The sequence below is a fragment of the Siphateles boraxobius genome, unplaced genomic scaffold (genome assembly GCF_051911475.1).
Source record: "Siphateles boraxobius isolate OS27281-9 unplaced genomic scaffold, OSU_SipBor_1 130, whole genome shotgun sequence".
Classification (NCBI taxonomy): domain Eukaryota; kingdom Metazoa; phylum Chordata; class Actinopteri; order Cypriniformes; family Leuciscidae; genus Siphateles; species Siphateles boraxobius.
Genome location: NW_027508734.1, coordinates 21033691 through 21048739, shown reverse-complemented (window position 1 = coordinate 21048739; position 15049 = coordinate 21033691). Strand labels below are relative to the sequence as shown.

At 37.2% G+C, this 15049-nt stretch overlaps 2 protein-coding genes across 4 annotated transcripts in view; one reads left to right on the top strand and one right to left on the bottom strand.

The window, feature by feature from the left end:
* Positions 1-7046, bottom strand: part of mtmr10 (myotubularin related protein 10) — a 36842-nt gene extending 29796 nt beyond the window's left edge. The window contains exons 1-2 of the mRNA XM_077228606.1: positions 6539-7046; positions 5350-5410 (exon numbers count right to left, since the gene is read on the bottom strand). Coding sequence (XP_077084721.1) covers positions 5350-5410; positions 6539-6595 — 118 coding nt within the window. The 5' untranslated portion in view covers positions 6596-7046. The remainder of the gene's footprint in view (positions 1-5349; positions 5411-6538) is intronic.
* Positions 7047-8679: 1633 nt separating this feature from the next.
* Positions 8680-15049, top strand: part of myo1ea (myosin IEa) — a 55753-nt gene continuing 49383 nt past the window's right edge. For all 3 annotated transcript variants that reach the window (XM_077228590.1, XM_077228589.1, XM_077228588.1), the window contains exon 1: positions 8680-8947. In XM_077228590.1, the coding sequence (XP_077084705.1) occupies positions 8945-8947 (3 nt within the window). In that variant the 5' untranslated portion in view covers positions 8680-8944. The remainder of the gene's footprint in view (positions 8948-15049) is intronic.

The window sequence follows — 15049 nt, the reverse complement described above, 5'->3', positions numbered from 1 at the left end:
ACCGAACAAAAAGCAAAGCTTTACATTTATTAGACTGGGAGGTTAAAACTACCTGTCAGAACAAGCCTTTATCCAGAAGAACCCGGACATTAGGATTAAAGGTAGAAGGGTACACACCCTATGCAAGTGTGCTTGGCAATGGTAATTATAAGACATACGGAAACAGGTTTGATAACAGATCCCATTTCTAAAACCAGGATGGGATAGAACAGTCTCCTAAAGATAAGAGGTTGTGATACGGATCAATTGATTTAGCAAGCACTAGTTTTTAATGTTTTAAGTACACAAGAGCAAGGCTGCTGCATACACTTTCCTCATTGTTGCCATAGATCAAATTCTTCATTCTGTACAAGTCGACTAAAAAGGGAAATTCACACAAAATGAATTCCAGCGTTATAATTTACACACTCTCATGTTGTTCAAAACCCATATGACTTGCTTTCTTCCATGGAAGACATATGCACTGCTCGCTCTTTTCCATGTAATTACAACGAATTAAGATTTTTAAAGCGTAAACACACACACACACGAAAATAATCATAAGAGAGGTTTATATGATTCATATGCTATATTACAAATCTTCTGAAGCCAAACAATGGTTTTTCATGAGAAACAGATGAAAATGTAAGCATTTAATTAATCAAAATTTTTAATTAATCAATTGATCCAGTTCACAAAACTGGTATTAATGACTTAGTCACGATTGGACTGATACAGTTCACAGATCTGAAAGTCCCCTTGCAGTCAATAATTTTATCCCTTAAAACTCATCATTGATAATCAATATGAAATTTTTAAATGTTTTTTTTCCTGTGAAAATGAAAATGAATTTCCACATGCCATAAAATAGCTGAAATGTAACTCTACAGCCTTGCTTCATTTAGTATACAGTATATTGACGTGCTATATTGCTATATGTACCCGGTTTTTCCTGTCCCTTCTTAAAGGTGTTTTTGTGCTCACTATGTTAAAATACCCACAGAGCAATAGCAAAAGCCCCGCCCCGAACGTTGACGGGATAGGTTACAGGTTTGTGATGGTAGGAAACAGCCGCTTATAAACCGTGTTTTTGAGACTGTCTTGGTTCACTGCAGTTTTAAGAAGAAAATACTCAACATTGGTGTTGACTGATAAATTTGCACATGGTTTGTCTTGAAGTATATTAAAAACACCACATAGACATTATATAAACAACAATAAAAACTTGATTTTCACCAAAGGGGTCTTTAACATTAAAGGGGTGGTTGATTATGATTACACTTTTTTAATTTTAAGTAGTGTGTTATGTTGTTGCTTGATCATAAACAACATCTGCAAAGTCACAACACTCAAAGTTCAAAGCAAAGGGAGATATTTTCTTTTAAAGAAATTGCTTTTTAAGGACTACAACAAACGGCTGGTAGGGACTACACAACATTCCTCCCGGGTTAGTGACATCACAAACCCTAAAAAACATTAACATAAACCCCGCCCCTGGGAGCGCGATATATAGATTATCATGACAGAATATGCTCATCAATGACTAGAAGATATCTACACATAACCTACATAAATTCATCAACTAACCATTCAGAAATGTTGTCTACATGTGGTCACTTCTTCTTGAGTCTCTCCATCTTTGTCTGACTCTGGTTTGAACATAAAAGGCTAAAAGTTTTTGAAATTTTCAGGAAACAAGCTGTTGTAGCTCCACCCTCTGTGTTGGGAGCAGCAGCTCATTTGCTTTTAAAGGGACATACACAAAAACGGTGCGTTTTTGCTCACCCTCAAAAAGTGACAATTTTAACATGCTATATAAAAATATCTGTGGGGCATTTTGAGCTAAAACTTCACATACACACTCTGGGGACATCAGAGACTTATTTTACATATTTTGAAAGGGGCATTTTACCAACCCTTTAAAGGAAAGATTATCAGTAAAAAATGAGGTAAGTTTGGTCTTTTTCTCACTCAAAGCTACCATAGGGATTTAGAAGGCATGGAATTTAGAGAATATGTCATATTAAATGACCACTTTTATGACACATTTATTGTGATTTTGTGACAAGCTCCAGTCTCTAGATCAGCAACCAGTACATTACTTCAAGATTTCTCTTTTAATGTTCCACAAAATTAATATCATGTCAATAATATCAGCTTAGCCACACATACCTTTATACCACACATATTTATAGTTCACAAATGAGGAAGTGTGGCAGTAATGTAATCAGTAATCAGGAAGTAATGCCTTCTAGAGGGAAGTAGACCCTCTGTAAACTCTTCAGCTGGCATCAAAACCCAAACTCAACAAACCAAGGCAGATCACAGGCTCTTTATGAGAGGCCACACATTAAAAATTCAGAGGCGGCACAAGTGCAGGAAACGGGTTGGATAAGATACTGTTCTGTATACAGGAAGGACCTCTGTGAATACCATGTTCAACTGATCTCTAAAGACGACTGAGACATCATATCTATTTCATTTCTCTCGCTGTCATACACACTTTTCTCCTGCCAGAAGCACAGAACATGTTCACCACACAACAGCAGAAGCTGATTGGTGATGCATTGGTAAAAATAGAAAAAAAGGGCAAAGACAAGTGATTGCCATGGCAACGAAGAGGCGGGCATCTGTTAGTTCATAATGTACCAAAAAAGCAGCAGTTTGAACAGCCAAAAAGCCAAAACATCAAAACCACCAAATTGTAATGCATTATATATATATAGGTTAGTTTGCTCACAACAGATTAAGTCCAGGGGCCCGTACCATAATGGTAATTAAACAAACTCAGGTTTAAGGATTAGTTTGTGTTGAGTTGATCAAATCAACCCAATCATGCTTTGTTGGTACCAAGATGCTGATCATTAACTTTCTTTGCAACTAGCTCGAGTTCACAGAGCGCGTGCACATGAAAGTGTGACATCAGTAGCGAACAGCCAATCACAAGCCTTGAAACATATATACAGTGCTGGTCAGAATTATTTGCCCCCTTGGTAAATATAATCAAAGATGGCTGTAAAAAGTAAATCTGCATTGTTAATTCTTTATATATTTTGTTTAAAAAAAATTGCAAAAATCTAACCTTTCATTGAAGTAAAAGAATTGAAAGTGGGGGAAAATCACATTATGAAATAAATGTTTTTCTCCAAAACACGTTGGGAACAATTATTTGCCCCTTTTTATTAAATACTTTTTGCAACCTCCTTTTTTCCAAGATAACAGGCCTGAGTCTTCTCCTATTATGCCTGATGAGTTTGGAGAACATCGGACAAGATTATCAGTTTCCCAGATCCATGTTGGCGCTTCTTCTCTTCAGTTCAGCCCAATGAAGTTTTGATGTTTGTTTTTGGATCACCATCCTGTTGGAAGATCCAAACATGGTCCATTATAAGATTTCTAGCAGAGGTTGTCAGGTTTTGATTTTTTATCTGTTGGTATTTGATCAAATAACAAGATGTCCAGGACAGCATTAAAGATACAGCAGAGTATTTCATTTTACACATGGGGTACTTTTTATCCCTGTATGAACCAAACCCATCTTAAGTGTTTGCTGCCAAAAAAAGCTTTTTTTGTTTTGTTTCATCTGACCATAGAACCCGTCCCGTTTGAAGTTCCAGTAGTGTCAGTTACTTTTCAAATGTTCTATGGTCAGATGAACAACATAAAAAGAGCTTTCTGGCAGCAAACACTTAAGATGGGTTTGGTTCATACAGTGATAAAAAGTACCCCATGTGTAAAATGAAATACTCTGCTGTATCTTTAATGCTGTTGGCCGGATTTTCTGCCAGAGGTCCTGGACATCTTGTACAGATACATGGAATCATGGATTCGATCAAATACCAACAGATAAAAAATCAAAACCTGACAACCTCTTCTAGAAATCTTATAATGGACCATGTTTGGATCCTCCAACAGGACAGTGATCCAAAACATCAAAATCAAAACAAAAATGGGTCAGTGAGCACAAAACCAAGCATCTGCAATGGCCATTCCAGTCCCCAGACCTGAACCCTATAGAAAATGAGTGGGCTGAACTGAAGAGAAGCAGCACCAACATGGATCTGGGAATCTGAAGGATCTGGAGATATTCTGTATGGAGGAATGGTCTCTGATCTCTTGTCAGGTGTTCTCCAAACTCATCAGGCATTATAGGAGTAGACTCAGGGCTGTTATCTTGGAAAAAGTTGCAAAAAGTATTTAATAAAAGGGGGCAAATAATTGTTCCCAACGTGTTTTGGAGAAAAACATTTATTTCATAATGTGATTTTCCCCCTTTTACTTCAATAAAAGGTTAGAATTTTGCTCTTTTTAAAAAATAAAAAAAAATTCAAAAGGATAAACAATGCAGATTTAATTTTTATACAGCCATCTTTGATCATATTTACCAAGGGGGCAAATAATTCTGACCAGCACTGTAAGAAGGTATACGGAGTCTCAACCACATAAGCTCGCATGTATTCATTTTTAAAGCTTTACCTATTGATTCTAAAGGGAATTTAGATTACTTATTTCTGTATATATTTATATTCATTTGAACTAAAGGCTTAATTATAATCATTAAACTAAAATTGCACATGTGCAATGATTATATTAACAATTATATTAAAAAATATCAATCACATAAAATAATCATAATAAATAATCATTACTATCATTTTGTCTTTATTATTATTTTAATATGTAGTGAGTGAACTTTAATTAGGAGCAAAATAAACTGGGAGAGTGACTTTGTGTCAGAAATGTGTCACTTTGCTCACAGCTGATTGGTCCCATTTTGGTTTGAGATCTCTTACCTAGAACATAACCTTTCCCGGAGCAGGTTAGCCATGGAGCATAAGTTACTATGGTGTTACGTCCGAAGACATGTTATAAGTGTTTTACTTGTGCTCTGCTTTGTTCTGTTTGTTTTCTTTCCCTCAAACTCTGCTAAAGAATATCAGGTGGAGTTCAATCAATTGTTGATTTTGTTGATGAACATAGCTAAAAGTCACTTTCATGGTGCCTGAAACCCAGGGATGGCACAAACTAATCTGCAACATATCTGGCTATCTAAATTGGGTTCATGGTATAGGCCCCAGTTTTGCTTTGCAATGTCTTAACCAGAATAAAACCTGCTCCAGAGCAGGTTAGGCGTATAGTGTAAGATAACATGGCGATGAACACAGACCACCTTCTTGAACTCGAAAAACCGGAGTTTGCTCAAACTTAACTGGGTAGCCACTGAAACCAGCGTGGTAAAATAGGCCACAGGGGTTTGAACCTACATTCAATTACTAGACAAAATCTTCAAATACTAAGCCACACCTCTGCAGCCCTGTGATGGTTCTGAGTGGTGATGGTTCTAAAGAAATAGTTTTGAAAATTACTCACCTGGTAGAAGTTTTGCTTCTAGTTTCTTGATGGGCAGTTGAGGACTTTTCTTTAAATCAGTCTGTGAAACATTAAGAACACTTAAAATCACGTAACCACTTTCAAATACACTTGCATGAGAGAAAGTCCTGACTAGATCTTCACTCAGACATTTTTCTCCTAACCACAGATGGAATCTCAACACATTTAATGTAATTTCATCTGAACATCACCATTTGTCACATTAAGTCAGTCAAATTGGTCAATTGATCTAATTATGAGTCTCTGGAAAATATTGAAATGTGACATTGCATTATGTTGAATATCAAAGGTTTTGTGTCAATTTGTTAATGGGGAATTTGTGGACACATTAATGTTTTTAGAATTGTTGAGTACTTTTAAACTTTTTGATAACACTTTATTGGGTGACGTAGTCATTTATTTACTATAGCAATAACAGTAAATTATGCATAGTCATGCATTAAACCCTAACCGTAACTCTAGTAAGTCCATGTAGTTCATTAATATTACTAAGTACTTACATAAGTTGGGTACAATGTAACTAAGTCACCTTAAAATAAAGTGAAACCAACTTTTCATAATCTTAAAAGATATAAGTAAGATGTCTCCCTGTAAAGTTAGGGTTAGGATTGTGGTTTGATTTAGAGTTAATTGCTTATAATTATGCATAATTTATAGTTATTACTACAGTAACTACATGTAACAAGACACTGTAAAATAGTGTTACCATAATTCTATATTTCATTGTAAATTATGGGGTTATTATTCAATTATTCCATTAGTTAGATGAATATTTCAAACACCTTTCTACTTTTTTGGTTTCCTTACTAACACACTGGCTGATGCATCGTCCAGCACATGCTAAATTTATATGATACAAATTAGAAGTAAATTCACATTGTTCTTAAAGGAGGCATCTTCACCCATTTTATCCTACGTGCCTCAATACATGGTAGTGCCGTGGTTTTTTTGGATACAAACTGAATGACAAAGTAACCACTGTGAACAGCTGACACCTGGGTTACGGAGTTACCGTCATCAAACCAAGTGAAGACTTAACTACAGTATGAAGTTACCAGTCGTCCAGATGTCAAACATATGTGGACACATTTTTCATAATAGTTTAATAGATAAGACTAATGACTATGTCTTTAGCTGCTAGTCGTTAGCATGCTAGTGTCTCACTCACCTGAAGTGGAGGAAGATAAGACTTAAAAGTAGGCTTCGTTTGTTTACCGGAGAACATAATTTAAACCGGGCGATTTCACAAAAACGCAACCTGTAAATCCATATAAGAGCGTTTTAAAACTCTTAAAATGTAAGCCAAACTGTTTTAGGTTACTTAAACCTTTAAATCCAGGGTTTCTTCAGCAGTTGATGTGATTACATGCATCATTTCCATAAATGCAAAAGCAGTTTTTAGTCTCTGTTGTGCATGCAGTAATATCTCAGCTGGATCTGGTCTCTCCAAAAGTCTCTTCGTTAGCGGCTGTCAAACTCAAACTTTTGCTGCTTTAGTTTCCCACTCTAAACATTCACGTCATGCTCAGTCGTCTTGATTCAACAGTTTGAGTGTGTGTGAGTCCTGTAGTGGTGTGCAGACGGGCTCAGTTCTATAATTCACCGTCCGTTTTCAGTTCAGCCATGTTTATTAAAGGCGAAATGGGGAGGTGCAGCGTGCTTGAGCTCTGGACCACAAAAACAGGAGGAGTGAGCTATGGCGAGCCCTCTGGACCATTGGAGCGTTTTTTTTTTAAATATTCAAATTGTCCATAACATTAGAAAAAATATATTACATTATTTTTTTTGAGTGAATATGTCAACTTTGAGGTGGAATTTAGCCTAGTAGAAATGTATATATTCGAATGCAGAGAACACATTTATAATTATTTCAAAAGCCCACTATTTAAATGATTCGCAATTGCGTTGCAATTTCGAAAACAGTATGCATGAAGAGATAGTTTTCATATCGTGCATATTTTAGCTTGAGTGTATTATTGTACTCTTAGCGCCATCTGCTGGAATGATCTGAATCCTGCACGCACAGTCTCTATAAGGCCACAGAGCTTGACTTCCAGCTCCCCTTTTCTGAACGTCATGTTGAGCTTGACCTAGCCCAAGCACCAGCTCTGTGGATCTTATGAGTGGAGGGATAAAGTTATGGGTAGGGTTAGACTAGAGCAGGGGATTTCAAACTCAGTCCTGGAGGGTCACTGTCCTGCAGAGTTTAGTTCTAACTTGCCTCAACACACCTGCTTGGAAGTGTGTATGCCTAAGGCCTTAATTAGCTGGTTCAGTTGTGTTTGAGCTAACCTTTGCAGGACAAACGCCCTCCAGGAGCAGGATTGGACACCATTACGCCCAAATTACATCCAGAGAGGGGGAGCTAGACTTCATGCTCCACCCATGGCTCTGCAGTGAGCAGCCTCTCAGTTTCCCCTGCAGTCACATGATGAAAATATATTTCTGCTTTACTCAGAATACCCTTACTCAAATACAAATATAAAATGTTATAATCCAATTGTAATTGGCTTGTAATGGGCGGTAAGATTTTTAAAACTGTTTTTAAAGTCTCATGTTCACCAAGACTGGATTTACATGATCATAAATGAGAACAGTAATATTGTAAAATATTAGGCTATTGCAATTAAAATTTTCTGTTTTCTATTTTTTATTTATCTATTTTACAATTTTCAGCAGCTATTACTCCAGGCTTCAGTGTCACATGGTCCTATTAGAAATCATTCTAATCATTCTAAAATCATGATACATTAGCATTTATTTGGAATATACATCTTTTTTTTTAACATCATAAATTAAAAAAGGGAGTGGTTAGGGTGAAGTATTTTGTTAAGCCGTCATGGTTTATTAGCCTAGGTTTGACTCCCATTCATGAACATGATCTGTCACTAGTTTCTCTCAAAAAGGTTCTTTTTTTTCTTCTTTTTTCCATTTTAAATGTTTCCCTTTAAAAATGATCTGCTAAAAGATGAATTTAAGTTTACATGGTTATGGATGGGGGAAAGATTTTTATTTGAAAAGTTAAAAATCTAATACATAGGCCTAAACAGAAATTACTATTGCATATACATAATTTTATACATACATACATACATACAACAATAAAATTTGCTTAAATAATATTGAATTCTACCTAAAGTTCATTGCAGTGATGTAGTCATTTATTTTACGCAGTCACACTGCGCATTTAGGACACGCTTTAATAAGCCTGAAATCATCTGGTGGGATTCCCTTCGGAATGACGCACTGCGATCCTATTGGCCAAAGGCAACGCACGAAATTCTCCATTTATGGGTTGTTTGCCTCTTTGATTCCGTCAAGCAGCAGCAGCCACAAAGTTTAACTTTGTATTGTAGAGCAGACGCTCACTGCAGTACAGTCAGTCAGTGCGCTCGAGTTTACCGGTGCGGTATACACTATTATGGAGCGGCGACACTGGTCCTGAGGAGACATTAAACAACACGAGAGGCCAAAAGAGACAGTGACATCACACCGAGAATTTCAACAGGTTTATTTTAATATAGTAAACGGATTATAACAGAAGATCGGCTGCGCTGTGAAAAACGAATAAAAAATGGTGAGTGAAAATGTATTTCTCATCACAGTCGCCTATCGCCCAGAGATAAACACAAGGGACATAGGCTACTGCTTCCAGCATCCTTATCGACATGCAGAATGCTTATGCTTGGTGTTATTATTTTCAACTTCTTTCTATAGTCTCATCCCTATGGATGTGACCATTAACGAAATCTAATAGGCTAGCCTACTAATATATGTAGTCTACATGACATCATAAATGCTTAAAATTCAGATAAAAAGCTTTTCAGTGTGATCAAAACAAGTACAAACTTCTACTAAACGTTTTTTTTTTTCATTCTAGAAGACATTTAAATATAGTCCTATCATGGATTTGTAAATGTACATGCACCTTATGCACATTTTAAGATTACTTTTTTTATTCTATAAGGCCACGTTATTATTATGAACATATCATATAAGTGGTGTCTGGTCTACTGGACAAACACCATCAGTTGGGTGTCATATTTAGCTATTGTTTGCATCTATTGTTCAGTTAGACAGAAACAGCCTCCCTCTCCCACCCCTCCTGAACAGGTTGTAGCGATTTATACTGGTCCTGCTTACAACCCAGTTTCTTTTTTTATATTTTTTGGCACTGTGTTTTTATTGAGGCTTCAGACATGCTTAAATCGATAGAGATCACTATTGCATTTCCACTTTCTCAGATCATTGTGTCAGTTACACACATTGTAGTATGTTGATCTTCACTCATTATTAACATATTCTTTCATGTCATCCTGACATAGTGTTACGTAATAGTGGAACACTGCAAGTCACACACATTAGTGTCCATGGTTACAGCACACAGAGAGATCCAGGTAGATTTAGTCCCCTGTGAAACTTACTTCCGTACTCATGCCCATAAGGATGGGTTGGGTTCTGCTTTGAATAAGTGTGTGTGCTTATTCGTGTGTCCACAATGAGACTGTTTCCTCTTGTTTTGGTGGGAAAGGACACAGTTTTTCATAGCTCCTCAAGCAATATGTTACGCTTGATTGTTTTCGGCTTTGTATGATCCCGGATTCCATGGCAAGATGCTTTCTCACATTCAGTGTCCTTTTCGGCCTGTCAGCTGGTAAAGAACTGTTACAGATCAGGTGAAAAACCAGCAAATCCAGTTCAGCCGTCTCTTCAGCGCACACATAGACATTCTCTGCAAGCCATGTAACCGGTAGAACCAGTTTTCCCTTGGGCTTTGCAAATATGGGACAAACCCTTTCTGTATAGTCTCTGTGCTGCCTCTGGTATTTAGTATGTATTACGATATTATAATTCGGTCTTCATAAAGCATTTTCATGCAAAGAAAAGGATACTTGTGGTTGGCTGTGTTCATGTGGTCACAATATTACAGTTACTTATAAGTGGTCCATTAAGATGTTCTGACAGCTTCTATAAATGAGGCTAAAACCAACAGTGATTGTGTGTGTGTGTGTGTGTGTGTGTGTGTGTGTGTGTGTGTGTGTGTGTGTGTGTGTGTGTGTGTGTGTGTGTGTGTGTGTGTGTGTGTGTGTGTGTGTGTGTGTGTGTGTGTGTGTGTGTGTGTGCGTGCGTGCGTGTGCGTGTGTGTGTAATTAATAGGGAGTTTTGAGCTATTTGTTTTGACTGCAGTTTTACGTCAGAGTATCCTTTATGAGTCTACTTTTTGGTTATAAAGTTTGTCAAAACTACTCATCATTACTCATGAGTCTACTCTACTCATGACAGCTCAAAGGATATGGAATGATTTCCGAAAACTGAATCATCGGTTAATGTATGTTACACAACAGTACCTAATTTTATGATTTATACCAGCTGTGAAAGAGGAATTTAGGTTTATTATGTAATATATCACTTAGTTACCTATATGCCTGATCTGCTGTTTTTAGAAAAATAATTCATAAAGCTTTGTGTGTAGTAGTATAGTATTATTAGGCCATGTTTGCTGATATTGACCACGATTAGGCTGAACACAAGGCATCAAAAGCAAGATTGTTCTTGTTTCCCCTCCAGTGTCTATCTGGGTCCTGTTTGTTTGGTCTCCATATTTCAGAAGTTGCGTTACAGGTTTAGCTGTAGTAGCATGGTAGCTTGGTTCACTTTCTTTTTTGCACTAGCTTCTCTTGTCTTCTTTCTTTCTCTGCCAAGTCCTGAATAGTAGGTCAGTATGGCAGCATATGTTTTGCATTAAGAGCTACAGAGGGGCGGTACATGTTGAGTAACATCCCCCTATTCAAAGCATCTATGTCACACCGCCACGGGATTGCTGAGGAATCCAGACTCTTTCTGAAAGAGTCAGCAGCCCTCACCTAAACAAGAGAAAGATCTAGCAGGATGGCTGACATCTGTGGTCCCCATAAGTCAGTCCTTTCATTCAGGGGGGTTATTTTTCCACATGAACATATTCCAGTCATGGCAATGAATATCCCTCAATATCAGCTGGCCTCTTTGATGCTGTTTTATTGTTGGTTCTGAACGACACTTAACTGAGATTGTTAAAAACATCCAATTCAGAACTTCACTCCCAGTAGATTAGATATAAAAGATAATATCCACTGAGGTGTTCAAGTTAAGATTTATATGGTTTGTTTACTGAACAAGATGAAAAGGATGAAGGAAAACATCAGTTAGACTGAAATAAACCCTTAATTGAAATTCTCTATTGGTGTTTTCTTTGTGATGTGCACCATATGTTGATTGACATATTTGCCCTTCTTTTCTTTCGGGTGAGTCTTTGAATGTTTCTATTGACTTCAGCCCTGTTAAATGTGGAGTGAAGTCACTTTCTTGAGATCATGAAAATTAATTTTGTTGGACTCCAGTGCCTCATCACCTATAAGCCATCCACATACAGGGGTGCCTCTGTAGAAATCGTGATCATGTTCCAGGAGGGATGTTCACCGTCAGGCCCTCTCTTTGATCAGTGCCCTTGCGATCATCCTAACCTTCCCCCATATTACAGCGCCCCTGTCCACATACACTACTGTTCAAAAAAGTGTAGGGTCAGTGGGTCTCATTCACTAATAATTCGTATTTATGCGAACATCTCACCAAAACTTTCGGCCTAATTCACAATACGTGCGTATGCGCATTAATTAGTTCTTAACCTCGTTCTAATGTTTATGAATTGGAGTATTCTACAGTAAATGAGCGTCTGCGTGCTCGAGGTAAGTAATTTACATTAAAAAAACACCAAAACCATGTCTATGTAAGGGCATTCCGCACACCTTATTTCTTTTGTCACACTCAGCAAACAATGACACTCTTTAAAGACCCGTTCTTGTCTGAGAGCACGCGCAGTAAGATCTTCAAGCAATGCCAAGAGTGCCATCCTCAAAACAAGTTCAAACCCAATAAACACCTTTTATACAGACATTACAGATCTATGATTAGCCAGCAGTGTATCTGCTTCTTTATGCAGATACCTCGCAGCTTAGGCTATAAAGCACCTTTTCTTACTCTTTTACTGAGTATTAAGCAGCACAACTGTTTTCAGCATTTTCAAAACAAGAAATGTTTCTTGATCACTAAATCAGCATATTAGGAGAATTTTTTGAAGGATCACGTGACACTGAAGACTGGAGTCATTTCTAAATATTACAGTTTTTACTGTATTTTACATACTGTAAGCATGACACTTTTCAAAAAACATTTTATTGGTAAAAATAGTTTAGAAAGACCAAAAATAATGCTTCATAGGTAAAGAGAAGGAGAAAGAATGAACGCTTTAATGCTTTAACCAATCTGGATATGGGTGCTATAACCACTAGGCCACGGTTTTAACAGTATTTTTCTTTTGATTACTCATGTGTAATCTCACTTCATCTGCATAAAAAGATGATTAGACTCTAATGCAGAGCAATCTAATGCCCAGTTTCTTTAAGGAGTTGGTTTTGAGAGATGTGCTGTCAGCTGTAAAATGAGATCATTGTCACTGTGCTCCTGCCAGCTCACGTTCGGCTCCTCTCACCTTGCCTCTCCTGTTTCTCTCATCTGAATTAGTCTCTTATGTGAGTTCACTGGTACCGTCTTCTGAAAGCAGGTCAAGGGGACTGGTGAAAACATGATATCAAACATTGTTCAGTTTTGAGAGTAGATAAACAGTATGCTTGTGTGCCTCATAAACAGACCGAATGCGTGCTCTCTAGTTAATAATATACAGTATGTGCAAATTCATGGCTCATGTTTGCTTACTGAAAGAACAGCTCATCATTTGTTTAAACTGCAATAAAAGCCATAATGATTTAAACGGCTATTTAGTATCTTAGTTGGATATTGTAGAATTAGATTTGTACTACATTTTCTTGTTCGTGAAGAAATAGTAGAAAACAGAGTTATGAGCTGGTGTTTTTGTGTTTCTGTTTGCTGTATAGTTTCTGTTGAGGTGACCGTGGGCTGACTAAGCTGTGTTTACTCCGCAAACTCAACTCAGGGTGACAGAATGACTTGTGTTCAAATATTCTCACATGCCTTAGAGATAAATGCGAAATGTGAGAACATTACAGGCAAGGTCATAACAGTGCTTTGTTTAAAAGAGGATTTATATCAAAACATTTTAAGGTTATTTCATATTATATCATATTGCCAGTCTCTTTCCTGGCATACACTTAAGTAAAGGTTATTTTTTGGCATCTATGATGCCATGAAAAACCTTCACTCTTAAAAATAAAGGGTTCAAAAATGTTGATTCCCCAAACTACCTTTTAGTGAACAGTTCTTAAAAGAACCATTTTTTCTTGGTGTTAAGAACATTTTAATAATATAAAGAACCCTTTTCCACTATAAGAAACCATTTGTGCTATGGAAAGGTTCCATGCATGTTAAAGGTACTTTATGGAACGATAGATGCCATTAAATAATCATTATTTTTAATGGTTTTAGTGGAACCTTTCCAATGCACAAAAGGTTGTTTATAGTAGGAAAATGTTCTACATGCTTAGAAAAAAAGTTCTGTTAAGACTGTTCACTGGTAGGTTCCTTGGAGAACCAAAAATGTTTCTTCTATGGCATCGCTGCGAAAAACCCCTTTTGGAACCTTTATTTTTTAAGAGTGCAAGTACAAACGTTAAGAGGAAGATGCTTCACCTTCATGTTATGCATTTCTGGCCCAAATATCACTGCAATGTTTCCTCAAACCGGTCAGTTTTAGCTCAACAGTGTCTCTGTTTATCTGCAAAACTGACCGTGACTCTTTGAACCCATGTTTCTCTTTTTCCTCCAGCAGAGCCTGTGACATACAGTGTTTGTTCACTGACATGATCAGTGTCTGTATCCTAGTCATGTATTTGCATAGGCTATGCTTTATCATTGATGGGAAACTGCTCTGAAATTCATTGACTAAGACATCTTAAAGGGTTAGTTCGCCCATTTAAGACATGAAGTTGTATGGAATCCATACCAGCACTATAGTGCATACACACTGACCCACTCTGTAGTCACCTCCCTGGTCAGAGTTCTGGCCGCTGGAAGTTTTTCAAGAAAGTACTCCCGGTTAGTTTCCGGGGCCTCAAAACTGTGCGTTTTTAGGTGAAAAAATTATTTGCGTTTCAAAGCTTGATTAATTTAACACACAAAAAACACGCCGGTCAAAATTCATACCTCAGTTTTAATGGGCACTATTTTCTTTCAATTTCTATCAATCCGCGCTGCTGTCAATGTCAACAGTGTGCACGTTCCGATCAGCTCTTCGATAGTGTTTACACAATCGATTACGAAACGACGTAAAAAGTAGAAAAGACAGCGTTGGCTGGTTGCCATTGGCTACTCTGCGGGAGCTAAAATATCCAGAATCAAGGATTATCGTGTGTGCAGTGCTCACTTCAGCGAAGACGATTAGCCTACATCTCCAACCAAGGAGGAAAAAGAAAAGAAAAAGATTTTAAAGAGTTTTGCTGTACCAGTACCACAGGTAAGCTCTAACGTTATTTACTAACTTTAAGATCCCATGTCTAAACTGTACGGTAAACAAGATGATGTTTAGACTCCAGTGGAAAACACGTGAAAAGATGTCTAATATAAAAACAGTCAATAGGGATATAGGTACAATTTGCTGAGAAAACTATTTGATTGAACACACACACAAGTTCGGCATCGGTATACTCCGGTTCATAAAGGTATCCCTTTG